The 17,835-nt window shown below is 42.2% G+C and overlaps 1 protein-coding gene across 2 annotated transcripts in view; it reads right to left on the bottom strand.

Moving 5' to 3' along the window:
• The window catches only part of KCNH1 (potassium voltage-gated channel subfamily H member 1), a 404,874-nt gene that overhangs the window by 372,540 nt on the left and 14,499 nt on the right, over positions 1-17,835 (bottom strand). For both annotated transcript variants that reach the window (XM_061161024.1, XM_061161025.1), the window contains exon 2: positions 2,589-2,712. In XM_061161024.1, coding sequence (XP_061017007.1) covers positions 2,589-2,712 — 124 coding nt within the window. The remainder of the gene's footprint in view (positions 1-2,588; positions 2,713-17,835) is intronic.

Here is a 17,835-nt window from a genome sequence, read left to right as displayed (position 1 = left end):
ATAGTACACAACCCAGCTTCTAAAATTGTGCATACCTAGCTGTGCAACCTAGCTTTTTCTTGATGACTTGAATCACAGAATCAAAGAATTTCAGAGCTAACAAGAACCTCAGGAGTTAGGAAGCGCAATTCCTAAACCACTAAGTCAATCATCTGTAGCTCCCCGTGTGCCCATCTCATGTAATGCGCTGCTCTGGGGCTGTGTTCTCCAACTATAAATCAGGAAAAGAGACAACCATTCTTGGTGAATTACCTTTAAAAAGAAGGATAGATCAAAACTAAATCAGCCACGCCTGAGAACAAGAGGATTTCTTTCTCTTCAGAGGTAAAAACTTATGCTCTATTACCATTTCACTTAGCCAGTTGCTCAAAGGCCTTTTTAGCTTCCTCCCACTTTCCCTTTCTGAATGGATTTGCTAGATAAGTGACCTCCATTTAAGTGATGTGATGGTATACAGGCTGGCAATTTCCTTCACAAGGTAAAATCAACCCCTGCTAAATGGAGTCGTCAAACAAATGAAGTGCCATCATTACATCCAGCTTTCCCTATTCTATGTGCTTTTTCAAGCTGAAGTTCAGTGGTAGATACAGGTTTCCTTTGTCTGGACATTAGATTTCAGATGCCTGCAATGCAGGAAATAAGCCAACGGTCCCTGAGCTATTAGGGATGTGGCTAACACAGGGCATGCTACCTTTCCTGCTAGAGAAGGGACACCATCAGAGAAATATCTTATTTCTTATCTCTTATTCTGCATAATTCTCTTATCTGCATAAAAATTATCCAGTACTGTTATCTGATTTTCTTAAAGTGTTTGATGATAGTCAATAAGAAGCAAGAGAGGTAAGGAAAGACTGCTCAAGCCACACTAGAAAGCGAAGCTCACTCTCCCAATGTGTTCGGATTATGGTTGTACACATACAGATGAACACAGAGATGTAGAAACACAGATACCTCAGAGGATAAGAGCACATCAAGAATATAAGAGAATTCTACTGTAATATTTGAGTCATAATTTCTAAAACTTTGAGGGAAGCTTAAACTTTCCATTTCCCAGTCCCCAAAACCTAAGATGTAAGAAAATGATAATATTTTCAAAACATTTAATACTTTTCACCAAATGAGTTACTTGGCTGATTTAATACCAAGAATATGCAACTTCTGAGAACCAAAGACTATGCCTGGGTTGAACGGGTTTTTCCACCCTTTGGAGATGAGTTCATTTTTGGATCTAGCAGGTTTAGGAAGAGCTTCCTGGGTGGCTCAGCATTAAAGAATCCACCTGCCAATGCAGGAGATGTGGGTTCGATCCCTGGGTCGGGAAGATCCCCTGAAGGAGGGCATGGCAACCCACTCTAGTATTCTTGTCTGGAGAAGCCCATGGACAGAGGAGCCTAGTGGGCTATGGTCCATGGGGTGGCAAAGAGTCAGCCATGGCTGAAGCGACTAAGCACAGCACACAGGTTTAGGAAAACGAGCCCGCTGCATGCAAACACCTCTGAAGCCAGATGACCTGAGGAAGGCAAAGAGCGAGAAGAGCAGAAGGCTGCGGGGCCGAGACCCTGCTGAGACAGCACGGGGTCTGGGCCGCAGGCCGCACTCGGCACCTCGGAGACGCTCTGAAAGAGCTTTTCCAGTGACACTGCCCGAGGGCACCACTTGGCTAGTAACTCTGTCAAATACCCAAGCTGCATAGTACCCTTCACCTGTGTCTTTGAGTCAGTGATCAAAGACAGATGTGACAACACCAAGGCAGCAAAACATGGTCTCTTCACTTTTTCTGATGAAAAGCCCTATGAGCAAGGCCCGTGTCCCCAAAATGGTATTAATTCTTCAGAAATGGCTAGACGGGGACTTCTCTGGCAGTCCAGTGGTTAAAGCTCCACATTTGCAATGGAGTGGGTACAGGGTCAATCCTTGATCAGGGAACTAGGATCCCATACGCCACTCGATGTGGCCAAAGAATAAAAAAAAATTTTTTTAATGACCATATATTTTTAAAATTAATCTCATGCCCTAAATTTTTATTTCATCTTCATTTAACTTTGTTTAATCTTATAATTTTCACATAATTACCACCTAAAACCTCAAACTTTTGAGTTTACATTTTACCGATAAAATGATTTTCCTGAGTTTTTCTAGGTTTTCCGTCATCTCACTGACTGTAAATTCATTAGTTGTAGGAACCATGTTATAGGCCTTCTTTCATTTTCCCAGTACAGTGTGTGAACTAGAGATGATAGTGTGACAAGTATTCCTGAATGTGCTTAGTTGCTCAGTCATGTTTGACTCTTTGTAACCCTTTGGATTGTAGCCCTCCAGGTTCCTCTGTCCATTGGGTTTTTTAGGGAAGAATACTGGAGTGGGTTGCCATTTCCTCCTCCAGAGGATCTTCCTGACCCGGGGATCAAACCTCCATCTCCTGTGTCTCCTGCACTGGCAGGCAGATTCTTTAACACTTGTGCCACCTGGGAAGTCCATTCCTGAATGAAACTGCTTGAAAGGAAATTCCCAAGTTGAGTAAGCCATTTTCTTTTACCAAAAAGATACCACAAAAGAGTGTTCAACAGAAGAAGCCCAAACATAAATACCTGCAGGTACTGCTTTTTTGCATCACTTCCGCCCTGTGATAGCCAGACAGCTTGCAAAATCCATCATTGCTGTACACGATAGGCCAGTCCACTATCTGGGCATTCCCCAACACAAAGTTAGTATCTGTTGGAAAGAAAAAACGAAGGAGAAGGAGAAGAGGGCACATGAGGCAAGACATTATTGAGATTCAGTGAGGACATAAATAATAACCAATCCAGGTATTTTTTGTTTCCCCCCAAAATAGACTCTTGAATAGGAAACTGGCCCTCTGAGGAACACAGAAGAACAGAGCTCTAAGACTGAATATTTGGAAAGCAAATGCTGAGGTTCAGTTTAGTTCAGTTCAGTTGCTCAGTCGTGTCCGACTCTTTGTGATCCCATGGACTGCAGCATGTCAGGCTTCCCCATCCATCACCAACTCCCAGAGCTTGCTCAAACTCATGTCCATTGAGTCAGTGATGCCGTCCAACCATCTCATTCTCTGTCGTCCCCTTCTCCTCCCACCTTCAATCTTTCCCAGCATCACAGGCTTTTCCAACAAGTCACTTCTTTGCATCAGGTGGCCAAAGGATTGGAGTTTCAGCTTCAGCATCAGCCCTTCCAATGACTATTCAGGACTGATTTCTTTTAGGATGGACTGGTTTGATCTCCTTGCAGTCCAAGTGACTCTCAGGAGTCTTCTCCAACACCACAGTTCAAAAGCATCAATTCCTTGGCGCTCAGCTTTCTTTCCAGTCCAACACTCACATCCATACACGACTACTGGAAAAACCATAGCTTTGACTAGACAGACCCTGGTCGGCAAATTAATGTACTCCAAAGGAAGCATGCTTAACCAATCAAACAACGTTTCCTGCAGAAATCCACTGATTTCCGTAAGACATATTCAAGTCCTAATCTTTCATCTCAGGGAAAGGATGCTAACTTGGAGCTAGCGAGAAACTGAAAGTAATTTCTTCTGAGCTCCACCCAGCATCTTAGCTTGTCAGTCTTCTGGGCAGAAGTGACAAACTGGCCTTTCTCACCCTGATTAGCGATTGCTAGTCCATGGAGGAGAAGGCCTCCTTAGAGAGGCAAAGGGGTAACAGCAGAATGCCTCCTGGAACACACATATCAGAGACCCTTCTTCTTGGTGAGGAAGTGACTAGATCCCTAATACCAGGGCTCTGTGGAACCTGATCGAGATGCTGGGCAATGACAAACCTTCTTACTGATTGAAATCTGGGAGCCACAGAAGACACAGTTCAGGCCTCTTTCATGGAGCACTAGACCACCATTCACTCCAGATCCAGGGATTAAGTAAGCCAGATATGTTTGGTTGTCAGGCACGTTCTCACCATTTTCTACATTTTTTAAAGATCAAAAGTCTTCAATACCTTTTGTGCTCAGGAAATCAAGTATCCCTTTTTTCAAGACCTTAAGCAAATAACATCCAGAACTTAAATATAATCATTATTTTGGCTTGATACTTTCCTTTCCACAGAATAATCACCCCTTCCCCACCTCCCCCTACCCAAAAGGAAGCAAAGAACACCCATACAGACCCTTGCTTTGTTGTAAACCAGAGGGGGGTTTTATACATGTACTCTATGTGGAGTGGAATAATGGTGACATATAATGTCTTCATTTAATTGGGAGGTTAATTTGTGCTCTAGCACATCACTTACAGATTATTCACAGTATGGACAATCATCCTTTCCTATTCATGTGAGAAGGAGCAGAGGAAGGAGACACAGGAGGAAGAGCTAAATACAGTAAGCTACTCGTGTTCTTTGTGACATTTGGTTTGTTTATTAACACTCGCAAATATTTGAGAGCTTTTAGGTTCAAGTGGGCAGCTTAGCTGCCACCAGCTCTGAGAAGCCTCTCTGCAGCGCTCCAGCCACACAGACAGTGCACCTGGACACTGCTTCTTTCTGGTGGCCCAGAAGGTGGTGGTGGTCCACTATGCCCTCACCATCGGCTGCAGCCCCTCCTGGTGAGAGGTGATGTCTCTGCTGGGTGGTCTCCACCACCAGGACAGCTGAAAGCTACAGGACCTGTAGCATGGCTTCCTTCCCTAAGAGGGACCTCACCTCAGCCAGATGGGCCCCACACACCTGAGCCTCTGCCAGTGGACACAAGCGGGAATGGCAGATGGTCACCTGGTGAATGCTCATCCATCCCTTCCCACTGTGAGAGCAGGGCTGCATCCCTTACCCTACCTGCAGATGCCTTCAAGGGCCACCTGGGGTCCTAAGCCTGGCTCCTCAGTCTAGGGCAGGTGCCAGGGCTCCTTCATTTCTTACTCGAAATTTCCATATGCTCCAAGTAATCAGAGATCACCTCTGTATTGGAAGTAAGACTTCTTACTGAGAACCCCTGGGTGTGGCGATGTGGGCACACTGCTGACCCCATGGGCTATGGCACTTGCAGCCAATGTGAGCCTCAGAGGGCCTGAGATTCAGCATCAGATAAAACAATATTGGTCCGATGGTCAGAAGTAGCAGAATTAAAATGAAAGAAGAGCTTATTTACTTAGTTATTAGCAATGAGAGCGATGCTTACTGTCAGCCTGAGTGAGCATTTCAACTCAGGGAGGGATTCATTTTATGAACATTCAAAGCTTCAAAGATCTAACCCCTGATTGAATTTAGAGAGTGTCTATTACTTCTTATTTGTTCAGTTTCTTTCTCTCTGCTGAAGATACATGTCTGTGTACATATCTGTTGTGATATACACATTCTTTTTTTTGTGTGTGTGTGTGATATACACATTCTTATGAGGTACACAGTAATCTACTCTTAATCTATTCTTGAGAATGCTTTGATATATTGAAAATGAACAGAAAATGGCACCTTCATGTCATGAAGTGTATCTACAAACCCGCTAGCCTTATAAATACACCTTTAATAAAAATCTATAGCTGGTCTTTCCTTCTATCCCTCCCAGACATACATAAATACTTCAGATTCCCATTAGGTACAACACACGATGTTAAACCCTGGGATACCCAGCTTGATAAGACATGGTACATGTCCTCCAGGAACTTCCCAGATGAATAGGCATGCATACAACTAACTAAAGAAACAGGGAATACAATGATTAATCTACTCAAGGGAGGTGAAGGATGGTGTCTCAGGGTGGTTATGAATGAACTTGCTCTAGTCTGGAAGGATGTGTAAAATTTGGTTAAACATTGTCAATGCCTAAGATATAACTACCACAGATGATAAAAAAAAAAAAAACAATAGATACAGAAATACAAATATGATGCCTGCCTTTGGTGAACTCAAGAAGTTGTGGGAGGAAGGGAACATTCCAGGCAGAGGACCCAGCATGGTACAGAAAGCAGACTAATGTAGACAGACAGGGCAGCCAGGAAGACGACCAGGAGATGAGCCTGTAAACCAGGCTGGGAATGGTCTTGAGTGTCAGGGACTTCTGACTTTATTCTGGAGATGGGTAAACCCTTGTTGGTCTTCTCTCCCTGAAAAAAACCCTCACATTTCTTGAACTGAACAACTAAGACTTAAAATAAGTACAAAATTCACTGAATTACGCCTGAGTGTTTGTGAAGTCGAGCGGGTTTAACTCTCTCTCTTGTTGATGCCTAAAACTGTAATAATCTCAGAAGACCTAGGCAGGAGGGTAAAACTGAGTGAACTTTTCACGGGTAAAGTCCCAGTAAGACTATGTGCTGAGAGGGAAGAGAGGGAAGAATAAATAATAGTTTAACTACATATGTTTACATTTCTTCTTTTTTTTTTTTATGTTGAGATATGTTCTCTCTATATCTCCTTTGGTAAGAGTTGCTTTTTTTTTTTCTTTTTTTTTTTTTTTTTAATTTTTCATTTATTTTTATTAGTTGGAGGCTAATTACTTTACAATATTGTAGTGGTTTTTGCCATACATTGACATGAATCAGCCATGGATTTACACGTGTCCCCCATCCTGATCCCCCGTCCCACCTCCCTCCCCATCCCATCCCTCTGGGTCATCCCAGGGCACCAGCCCCCAGCACTTGTCTCATGCATCCAGCCTGGACTGGCGATCTGTTTCACACTTGATAATATACATGTTTCGATGCTGTTCTCTCACATCATCCCACCCTTGCCTTCTCCCATAGAGTCCAAAAGTCTGTTCTGTACATCTGTGTCTCTTTTTCTGTCTTGCATATAGGGTTATCGTTACCATCTTTCTAAATTCCATATATATGCGTTAGTATACTGTATTGGTGTTTATCTTTCTGGCTTACTTCACTCTGTATAATGGGCTCCAGTTTCATCCATCTCATTAGAACTCCTATCTTAGGCCACCCTAAAAGCAAATTAATTAAAAGGTAAACACACATACCAAAACAATAAAGTGAAAAGGAAAGGGAAAATGACTAGGAAACAGAGAAGAATTAAAAAAAAAAAACACACATAATTAGTAGACTCAGAAAGATTCAAGAGATAATATATCCATAAAACAAAAATAAGATATGGGGGGGTAGGTGAAGAAGACTTAGAACAAATGAACAAGTAAATAAGAGCTCCTGTAAATTAAAACTGAGTAATAATTTAAAATTCGACAGAGACAGACATAGGAAACGTAAGAAAAAAATAAGACAAAAAGATCAGTCAAGAAGAACAGCATGCATCCTAATAAGAACAGCAGAAAGAACAGCACAAGAATAAGATAGAAAACATTTTTTAAAAATTAAACTCAAATGTGAGGGGAGAATAACAATATTTCCAGATGTGATCTTCAGATAAGAGCTGAGAAATTTATGTCTCATATATTTTTTCTCAGGAAGTTAACTTGATGTGTATCAGCAAAAAAGAGGGTATAAAGCAAGAAAGAAGACAATATGGGAACTAGGGGAAAAGTGGCTCCAAATATAGAAAGCAGGGAAGGAAGCTACTATGAAGTATTCAACACAGAATGGTTCTGAGAACAGAAGTTCCAGAAGAAACTTATCTAGAGATAAAGGGAGCCAGGATCTATGATATTCTTGATAATCTGGAATAACATAAAAAGTTTAGTAAAGGTATATAATTTGGGGGACAGGAAAGGAAATTAGAAACAAAGAAAACAAAAGCTGTGCAAGAAGGGAAGCCAAATCATACTGTATCACATCACTGTCATCATGCAAACATCTTATTAAATTCCAATTTTTAAAACCAACATAGTCAAAGTGTACATGGAATATTTGACTCTAAGTATCTCATCAAATAACCTCATCAATTCTAACCTCTTCAGTTCTGTAAAAATACAAACGATAAGCTGAGAAAGTGGAGAACAATTTTATCAGATGGTGTCCAGAGCTGATTTAATTTTTAAAAAGGTATAAATATTTCACTGAAAGCTGCAAAGATAACCAATAAGGGAGTAATATAATTATATTAGGAGGAGGGATAGGAAGTAGATAACGTGAGCTAAAAGCTCAAATAAATTAACAGAACTCAACAGATAATATCTAAAATTGATAAACCTGAAAATAGCTACAATGCATGTTATTTTAGAGACATGGCAGAAACTACAAGAAGGAACAGCTGTAATTAGAAAATGTGGCCTCCAGTGAGCAGGATGGGTGAAAAGACAAGGAATAGGACAACTGTTTTCTTTATAAGCTCTTCAGCTTGGTATTTTTATTCATGAACGTATCCTACTTTGATAAAAACAAGTATATTCTTAATTTTTAATGAATTTAACCTGAAGAGGTTAATTTATTGATTAAATTTTTCAATTACTAAAAAAATGAGAATGGAATATATTTCAAGCTCCAGATATCACTGTAATTTCTCATGAAAGTAGTCTGGTCATCTTTTAAAGGTATTCACTATTCTCAAGCACTCCAAGGGTTCCTGGGGTGCATATTACAGCCTTATCCGGGAAAAATCATGTACACTAGCATTTTCTTTGACTTTAGAAAGGAAACATCTGTCCATTGACAGACGAATGGATAAAGAAGATGTGGTATGCACATACATACACACATGCACACAGTGGAATATTAGCCATAAAAAGGGATGGAATAAGGCCATTTACAGCAACATGGATGTATCTACAGATTATCACACCAAGTGAAGTAACTCAGAGAAAGACAAATATCAAATGATATTACTTTTATGTAGAATCTCAAATATGATACAAATGAACTTATTTATGAAACAGACTCATAGACATAGAAAACAAACTTACAGGAACCAAAGGGAAAACGTAGGAGGAAGGGATAAATTAGGAGGTTGACATTAGCACATATAAACTACTATGTATAAAACAGATAAACAACAAGGTCCTACTGTATAGCATAAGGAACTATATTCAATATCTTGCAATAAACGATAATGGAAAAGAACATGAAAAATTATAAATATATGTATAACTGAATATCTTTGGTGTACACCAGAAACTAACACAATACTGTAAATTAACTATTCAATTAAATAAACAAGCAAATAAATAAATAAAACAATATGCCTTGGGAGAAAGAGAACTCCCTCTTTATCCAAGGACTTGGAATGAATGAAAGAATTTTAGTTCCAGTCACAAAGCCATTTGTTTCTAATACCAGAGAAACCAAGCATTTAGAAATTCTTTCCCCTTTCCCACCGCATCCATAGCACACACATGTGTACCCTGCTGTGGTTGGCTAAAAAAGAGCATATTCTGGGTTCTCTTCAATTTATAAGATACAAATGTGTGCGTGCATGCTAAGTCACTTCAGTCGTGTCTGACTCTTTGCGACCCCGTGGACTGTAGCCCACCAGGCTCCTCTGTCCATGGGATTTCCCAGGCAAGAATACTGGAGTGGGTTGCCATTTCCTCCTCCAGGGGATCTTCCCAGGCCAGGGATCGAACCTGCCTCTCTTACATCTCCTGCATTGGCAGGCGGGTTCTTTACCACTAGTGCCACCTAGGAAGCCCATAAGATAAAAATAAATAACCCCTAAATTACCTTCCAGAGTACAAGCTCTGAATTTGTGAATTGGGGGGTTACCCATACAAATAACAGCTTCCTTGGTGGCGCCAGTGGTAAAGAACCTTCCTGCCATTGCAGGAGATGTAACAGACACGGGTGTGATCACTGGGCCGGGAAGATCCCTGGGCCGGGAGGAGGAAATGGCAACCCACTCCAGTACTCTTGCCTGGGAAATCCCATAGACAGAGAGGAGTCTGGCGGGCTACAGTTCATGGGGTCGCAAAGTGTCAGACATGACTTAGAACCTAACAACAACAACATTACCTTATTGAATGAAGTGTCATGGACTTTATCATTTTACTCGAGAAAAAACTAAGTCTCTAAAGACCCATTCAGTTATAGCAGGGTAGAGTTGGGGTTTGAACCTGCTCTTATCTGACTTCAAAATCCATGTTTTTAATCATTATATTACATAGTCTCCTCCTTATTCCACTAACTACTAAGATCAGACCATTTCTTTTTTTTTTTTTTCCATTTATTTTTATTAGTTGGAGGCTAATCACTTTACAATACTGCAGTGGGTCTTGTCATACATTGACATGAATCAGCCATGGATTTACATGTATTCCCCATCCCGATCCCCCCTCCTACCTCCCTCTCTACCCGATCCCTCTGGGTCTTCCCGGTGCACCAGGCCCGAGCACTTGTCTCATGCATCCAACCTGGGCTGGTAGATCAGACCATTTCTATGAAAATCTTTGTAACACATTAGATTTATGTAACTTCCTACTAAAATACTAAATATAATGAGACATTTAATTGATGAGTTAACTACCATTATTGCTGTCATATATTATGATTCTTCCTTGTGATACACGATGATGCCCACAGGAAATATTGACGTGGGTAGAACTAATTGCTTTTCTTCTAAATGCTTCAGTTCTCTTGTTTATCAATTCAATGTTTTTTCTCTTTCCTCACTTGCAAACTATCATTTCTTACTTTTTAATACTTAGTGCACCAACCTATTTCTAGAACAGTCTTCTTTCCACACCATGATAGAAGAGGGGAGATGTTGTGCCCGGATCCCCATTTGAGACTCAGTGATGGGAAAGAACACCACACTGGTGACTCAGAGGTGCTGGTCCTGCCAGCACCCCTCAGCCTTCCAGAGTCCCCATGGGGTCTGGAGAAGACCTAGAAGGTTCCAACTGCTCCACGTCTGCTGTAGTTGCCTAAGCAGATGGTTGTCACAGTGCAGTGATGACCATGTAGACAAAGACTGCACCTCATACTGTCCAAGCCTAAGATCAACTCGAGGGCTCAGCAAACTATCAGGGGTGAGCTACAGAGCCAGTGAGAGCCTCGATTAGATCACGTTTTATACACACACACACACACACAGAGTATGCTGGGTTGGGGCAGAGCACCAAGTTCTCGTCTATCAAAGACAGACATGAGTCCTATGGGTAGAACGAGCGTCTAAACACAAATCAACTGAGTTACCCCAAAAAGTGAAGTCGCTCAGTCATGTCTGATTCTTTGTGACCCCATGGACTGTAGCCTGCCAGGCTCCTCTGTCCTTGGGGTTTTCCAGGCAAGAATACTGGAGTGGGTTGCCATTTCCTTCTCCAGGGGATCCTCCCAACCCAGGGATAGAACCCGGGTCTCCCACATTGCAGGCAGACTCTTTACCATCTGAGCCACCAGGTAAGCCAGATTTGCCCCAAAAGACCACCTAAACTGGAAGGGTTTGAGATGCTAACTGGAAACTTCAGAGTCCTCCCGGAACTGATTTCCCCTTGCCAGTCAGTGTGGTGGGAGCCTGTGAGGGAACTAGGATCTGTTAAAATACAGAAGTGAACCTAGGCGTGTCTGAGTTAATTTGCCATCATGCCTCTAAAAGTATGTCTGTCATAAGAATAGACAGGCTCAGAAACTTAGACTCTCCTGGAGGAAAAAAGAAAAGTGCATAAATTCTGGTGCAAGGACTCCATGATAGCAACTTTGCTAAGCCAAGGCTCCTTAATTCCTCTAGGTGGCTGGCCATATTCCCACTGGTTAAGAATGCCAAATAAGTGGGCTCTAATGAAGTGACACAGGTCTTCTAGCCAAATGCAGAGATGTACATTCTACATCCAACCATAAACGACTCTGGGATTACTTACCATTTTCCAAACTCAACAAATGAAAACTTACTTTGAAGCCAAGCAAAACTTAATTGGGAAAGTAACCCACTGTGTGGAGAAAATATTAAAAATATATAATCTCCTGAGACTGCATCAGAATTGACCAGATCTGGGAAATTCCCTTGGCGGTCCACTGGTTAGGACTCTAGGCTCTCACTGTTGAGGGCCCAGGTTCAATCTCTGGTGGGAAAACTAAGATCCCACAAGCCACATGGCATGGACAAACACACACTCACACACATACACAGAACTAACAGATCTGGATCTAAGAGGTTTGGAGATTTTAAACGGGGAAATGTTAGGATATCTTACATTCTTTATCTATGAATAAAGGTCATCACCATCAAGACCACATGTATTAATACTTACCCATAAGATGGGCAGGCACAAGTATTAACCCATTTTTATAGATCTTGTGAGAGAGCTTAGGGGCTTCCCTGGTGGCTCAGTAGAAAAAAAAGTTTGCCTGCAAATGCAGGATATGCAGGTTTGATCCCTGGGTCAGGAAGATCCCGTGGAGAAGGACATGGCAACCCACTCCAGTATTTGTGCCTGGGAAATCCCATGGACAGAGAAGCCTGGCAGGCTACAGCCCTTGGGGTTGTGAAAGAGTCAGACACAACTTAGAGACTAAATAATAACAACAACAAAGAGAACTTATTAGCAAATCAAAGGAACTCTTTCTATGTCGTACATCTAATAGAGTGTGTACTATCTCATATTTAACACTCTATTAGTCAAGGCTCCCCAGAGAAACAGGAGCAATAGGAGATATATATGTGTGTACACACACACACACACACATAGAGAGAGAGAGAGACAGAAAGAAAAGAGATTTATTATAAGGAATTGGCCCATGTGATTATGGAGGCTGACAAGTTCCAAGGTCTATAGCTGGCAAGCTGGAGACCCACGAGAGCCAATGGTACAGTTCCAGTTCGAGTCTAAAGGCCTGAGAACCACGAGACTTGGTGGTGTAAGTTCCAATCTGAAGGCTGCCAGGTGCAAGACCACAGAAGACCCAATGTTTCTGTTCAAACCCAAAGGCAAGGAAAAAAAAACAATCTCCCAGCTCAAAATCAGTAAGGCATTCCCTCTTACTCAGGGTGGGTCAGCCTTTTGCTCTATTCAAACCTTCAACTGATTGGATAAGGCCCTCCCACATTAGGGAGGACAATCTGCTTTACTCAGTCTACTGACTTGTATGCTAAATTCACCTAAGAACACCCTCAAAGAAACATCCACAATAATGCTTAACCAAATATTTGGGCATCCCATGGCCCAGCTGACACACAAAATTAACCATCACAAACACCAAAGCCAATGTTCTTCACTGTATAACATTCTGCAATAATCTTCAACAGAATCAGCATACAAATTCTGAGACCTCCCTCAAAGTGCTTGGAGGTACTCTGGGACTCTAGGTTTGGCAGAATACAGTGACTCTATAAAGCTCTATTTTAATAAAAGGCTTTTATAAAGGCAATACTTCTCCTTTTACACCTAGGCTTCCACTGAGGTGTCCACTCACCCCCAGAAAGAAATGTTGGAATGAATACTTTTGCCTCCTTTCTCCATCGCCCTCACTTATATCTCCCTGAGTAGATTCACCAAGCTACCAGTAGGCATCTCAAGAGCATGTGTCTTGGCCTCTCAAACTAGCCTGAGCCCAGTATGTTGGGAGAAGACAGAGCTTGATTTAGAGCTACTTGTCTCCTTGTAAGACTCACATCCCACCTGTGATGGGTCCTTCCAGCCCCCTGTTCTATCAGCTCCAGGTTCCTGACCTAGGAGAAGGTCAGTAACTCACAGCCTAGAAGCCAAAGCCTAGGCTTGAGGAGGGAGACAGATGGCATGGCCATGTTCTCCAATCTAGTTTAACAATAAAAAAGCTGATATTATATTTTGACCTTCATCTGGCTCCTTCAGCCAGTCTCCAATGAGGATACAATGGTCTCTGGTGGCTCAGACAGTAAAGAATCTGCCTGCAATGCAGGAGACCTGGGTTCAATCCCTGGGTCAGGAAGATCCCCTGGAGGAGGGCATGGCAACCCACTCCAGTATTCTTGCCTGGAGTATCCCCGTGGGCAGAGAAGCCTGACGGGCTACAGTCCATGGGGTCACAAAGAGTCGGACACGACTGAGTGACTCAGCCACACACAACATATGAAAGGGATCAAACCTCTAATATCCCAAAGGGCACTGAGAGATCATCTGCTTTCCTGCCTCCTGGCACTACTGAATCACACTGGTAAGAGTCTTTATAAATTCCCTACAAAGCAAGAGACAACACAGTCCCTTCCAGAATACCAACAGTGCCTTGCCAGACCTTTTCACTTTCTCTCTTCTTAAAAAAAAAAAAGAAGAAATGATTCTCAGAAAGACCAGCCCTTTACCTGTGTCAGACTCTCAACTCTATGGCAGCTGGTACAGTCAAAGCATCACTATAAACAGCTGAGACTCTACTGGTAGCCCCTGATAAACCACGGCTCCTCGCACTCATGCTTTTCTTGTGTGTGTGTGGTCTACCACTGAATGCAACAACATGAATGAATCTCAAAAGCATGCTAAAGGAAAGAATCCAGCCTTTAAAGGTACATTCTGTGTGATTCCATTTATATGACATGAGGGGTGAGGGCAAGGGAGAGTAACAAGAGGACAGGCACCAAAATCAGATTCATAGTTATCATAGCCCTTGAGTTCATGCTTTTGTTTTGTCCCCTTGAATCTAGGTTGAGTCTGCGACATGTTCTAACCAATACAATGAAATAGAATAGATGTCACTCCACTTCCATAAGCACTAAGGTCTGCTTCCATGCTCTTGTGAGCCCTGAGCTGCCATGGGAGAAGTCCAGCTACACTCGTGGAGAGGTCACATGGACAGCCTACAAGCAGAGGTCCCCTAGTGAGAAAGAAGCCCTGAAATGACATATAGAAGCACCAAGGAACCCAATCAACAAAGAAAGCCAGTGGAAAAATGAGGGGTAAGCACCACCTTACTAATTCACCCTTCCCCAGCAATCCCTAGGTGCCCAGAGCACCATGTGAAAGACTAACACTGGAGACAATAACAAGTTGGGTTCAAGTGGAAGCGTTGCCCCTGATGAGCTGTGTGGGTCAGTCACTTCAGCTCTGTGAGTCTCCATGATTCTGGCAGCATTCAAATCTGCTACTCTTAAGTCAGGGGTCCCCAACTTCTGGGATCTAATAGCTGATGATCTGGGGTACAGACGATGTAATAATAGAAATAAAGTGCACCAATAAATGTAATGTGCTTGAATCATTCGGAAACCATCTCCCCTCTCCCTGGTCCATGAAAAACTGTCTTCTATGAAACCAGTCCCTGGTGCCTAAAAGGTGAGGGACCGCTGCTCTAAGTAACTGGATTCATAACAAAGAACGAGTCAGGTGACACCTCGGCCACCTGCAGGCCTCACACCCACGTGGAGTAATCAACCAGCCATCACCTTGAAATATCACTTCTCCAAATGATGGATTCTGTAGAGCCTGGGTCACTTTAAAAATAGTAGCACCCCCTTCTAAATTTGACTCAGTGGGATGTGACACTCACATTTTAGGTGAGCTGTGTAGCACCAGCTTTTGTCAGTGGAATTGTCTGTATGTGAGGACAGGATATGATGTGCAGTGGGCTTCCTAGGTGGGGCTAGTGGTAAAGAACCTGTGTGTCAGTTTGATCTCTAGGTCAGGAAGATGCCCTGGAGGAGGGCATGGCAACCCACTCCAGCATTCTTGCCTGAGGAATCCCATGGACAGAGGAGCCTGGTGGGCTATAGTGCAGGGGGTCACAAAGAGTTGGACATGACTGAGCGATTTAGCACGCACGCATGATGTGAAGTATTAATGTAAAAACATCCTGTCAGGGGATTTTACAGTAGCAACAAATCACATATTAGTGTATCCATTTATATATACAGAAAATGCCTAAATGTACCTTTGAAATCAATAAAATCCAGATAAGACATATGCTTTTGACATATACATATATATCGTGTGTGTGTGTGTGTGTACACACACACACATAGATTTTTCAGGTAGAAAGTGTAATTCCCCATCAGCCAGTGGCCCATCTGAAACCCTAAGCCTGCCTCCAAATTCCTATTTTCTGAACTGAGTCCCTCCCACATTAATCAGTAAAACGTGGAGGTTCAGCCCGGCTGCCCTTGCCATGATTTATTCATTGACTCTCATCTGAAATTTCCCAGTGTCTCCAGGTCTTTGATGCAAATCAACCCGATTCTACAGCCTCCCTCAGATGCCTTTTTACTCCCTGAGGGTCTTTAGCTGGAAGACTGCATGCAATTAAATGTAAGGCTTCCTAAATTCAACCTTTCTCAGCCCACACACAGTTTTCCTCCACTTGGTGGAATTAAACATTCTCTCAACATTGGAAAGCTCTCCTCCCCCAAGCATGTGAGGCTCCTTTGGCGGATGGGGGATGAGCCAAGACACACTGCAGACGTCAGGTGTGGCAGAATCCTCCCAAACCTACCATTTGCCCATAAAGCATAACACAGAGACACTCAAAAAGGAAATTATTAGAAAATTGCTTTTCATCATAATTACCACAAATAACAAAGGAGAAACCAACTAAAGCAATGACTTAGAAAAGTGACTCAGTTTGGGCAATTACACAGATAAAAGCTGCATTCAGCGAGCCGCTCACACAAATTTATTGTTCCCTGCCAACGCTGATTATTTAGAGAGCTACAGTAAATATTTCACCATATGCTTCTAATAACTCAGAATATTTTTCTTAGAAGAGAGCACATCTTCAGGATACTCTCAACATTGTAGATTTACTAAAGGCATCAGCACTCTTAGAGAAAGCAGGTTTGAGTAAAAATATTAATACGTTTTTCTTCCTTTTAGAACAATAGAAGACTGATTGAGATACATGATGAGGACAAGAGGCATGAAGCACTAGACAAGGACTGGGAAACAAAGATTTTATTTGCCTGAATCTAAATAAAATCTATACCAGAAATTAATTTTTATAAAAACAAAAAATACCTAATCAAACGTAGGACTCGGGCTATCTGGGAGCTTCCCAAGTGCCTCAGTGATAAAGAATCTGCTTGCCAATGCACAGGACACATAAGTTGGATCCCTGGGTCGGGAAGATCTCCTGGAGTAGGAAATGGCAACCCACTTGTAATATACTTGCCTGGAGAATCCCATGGACAGCGGAGACTGGTGGGCTACAGTCCATGGGGCTACAAAGAGTTGGACACAACTGAGCATGCATGCAGGATATTTGCCAATTATAGTTCCTTTCCTACAGATATCCAATCAATCAATTAAAAAAAAAAACCAACTTCACCTGACAACACCTGTTTCCTTTTCTCCAAGCACTTGACACCATTGACATGTTATGCACCTAGATGTTTGCTCATTATCTGCCTCCCCAGTAGAATGCAAGCTTCATGAGGGCAAGGGCCTATTTTTCCTTTCACCACTGAATCCCCAACATCTAGGACAGTTCCTTAACACATAGGAGGTAGTACGGAATGAGTGTTTGATGAATGAATGAATGCACTTAACCTGATGTTGCCCATTTCATTGTCTTCACCACCTTTATTATTAACTCACATGAATTTCAATTTCCCCTAGATTGTCTCTGAAATATCAGCAGCCTAAAAAAGTTCTGGACTCAATTAGAAATGACAACTGATCTTTATACTCTCTTTGGGCACTAGTCATCTTTTACCTACAGCTAGTAGAGGATTTTGCTGCTTGTATATTATGATATGTCAACAACGTTTATAATATAGTTAAGGCCTGGCTTAAGCAACATTGTGAAGCAGATTAAGTTCGGGATACTTCATCCCCTCTTTCTGTACTTTCCTCTCTTTTCTGAGCTTTCTCTTACTTAAATCAATTTATTTCTCCTATTGTGGAAAACAGTTGTCTTATAAACAAATTCAGAGCTCCCTGTTAATTATTTAAAGCATTGTCTATCTCAGTATGTTTGAATTTAAGACAGGACACTAGAGATAGAGTAATTCTTAACCTGATGCTCAGAATCCCTAACTTTTGGAAACTGTTACCCTGTGGTGGGTAGGGGAGGCAGACAGGGATGGGTCTTTCCATCGCACCTGAAGTGACATTACTGGGGGGACTTTGACCCACGATAGTTAGCTACAAGGA

This window comes from Dama dama, chromosome 14 (genome assembly GCF_033118175.1).
Source record: "Dama dama isolate Ldn47 chromosome 14, ASM3311817v1, whole genome shotgun sequence".
Taxonomy (NCBI): Eukaryota; Metazoa; Chordata; class Mammalia; order Artiodactyla; family Cervidae; genus Dama; species Dama dama.
The sequence above is the reverse complement of the archived record's forward strand: the minus strand, read 5'-3'. Positions and strand labels throughout refer to the sequence as shown.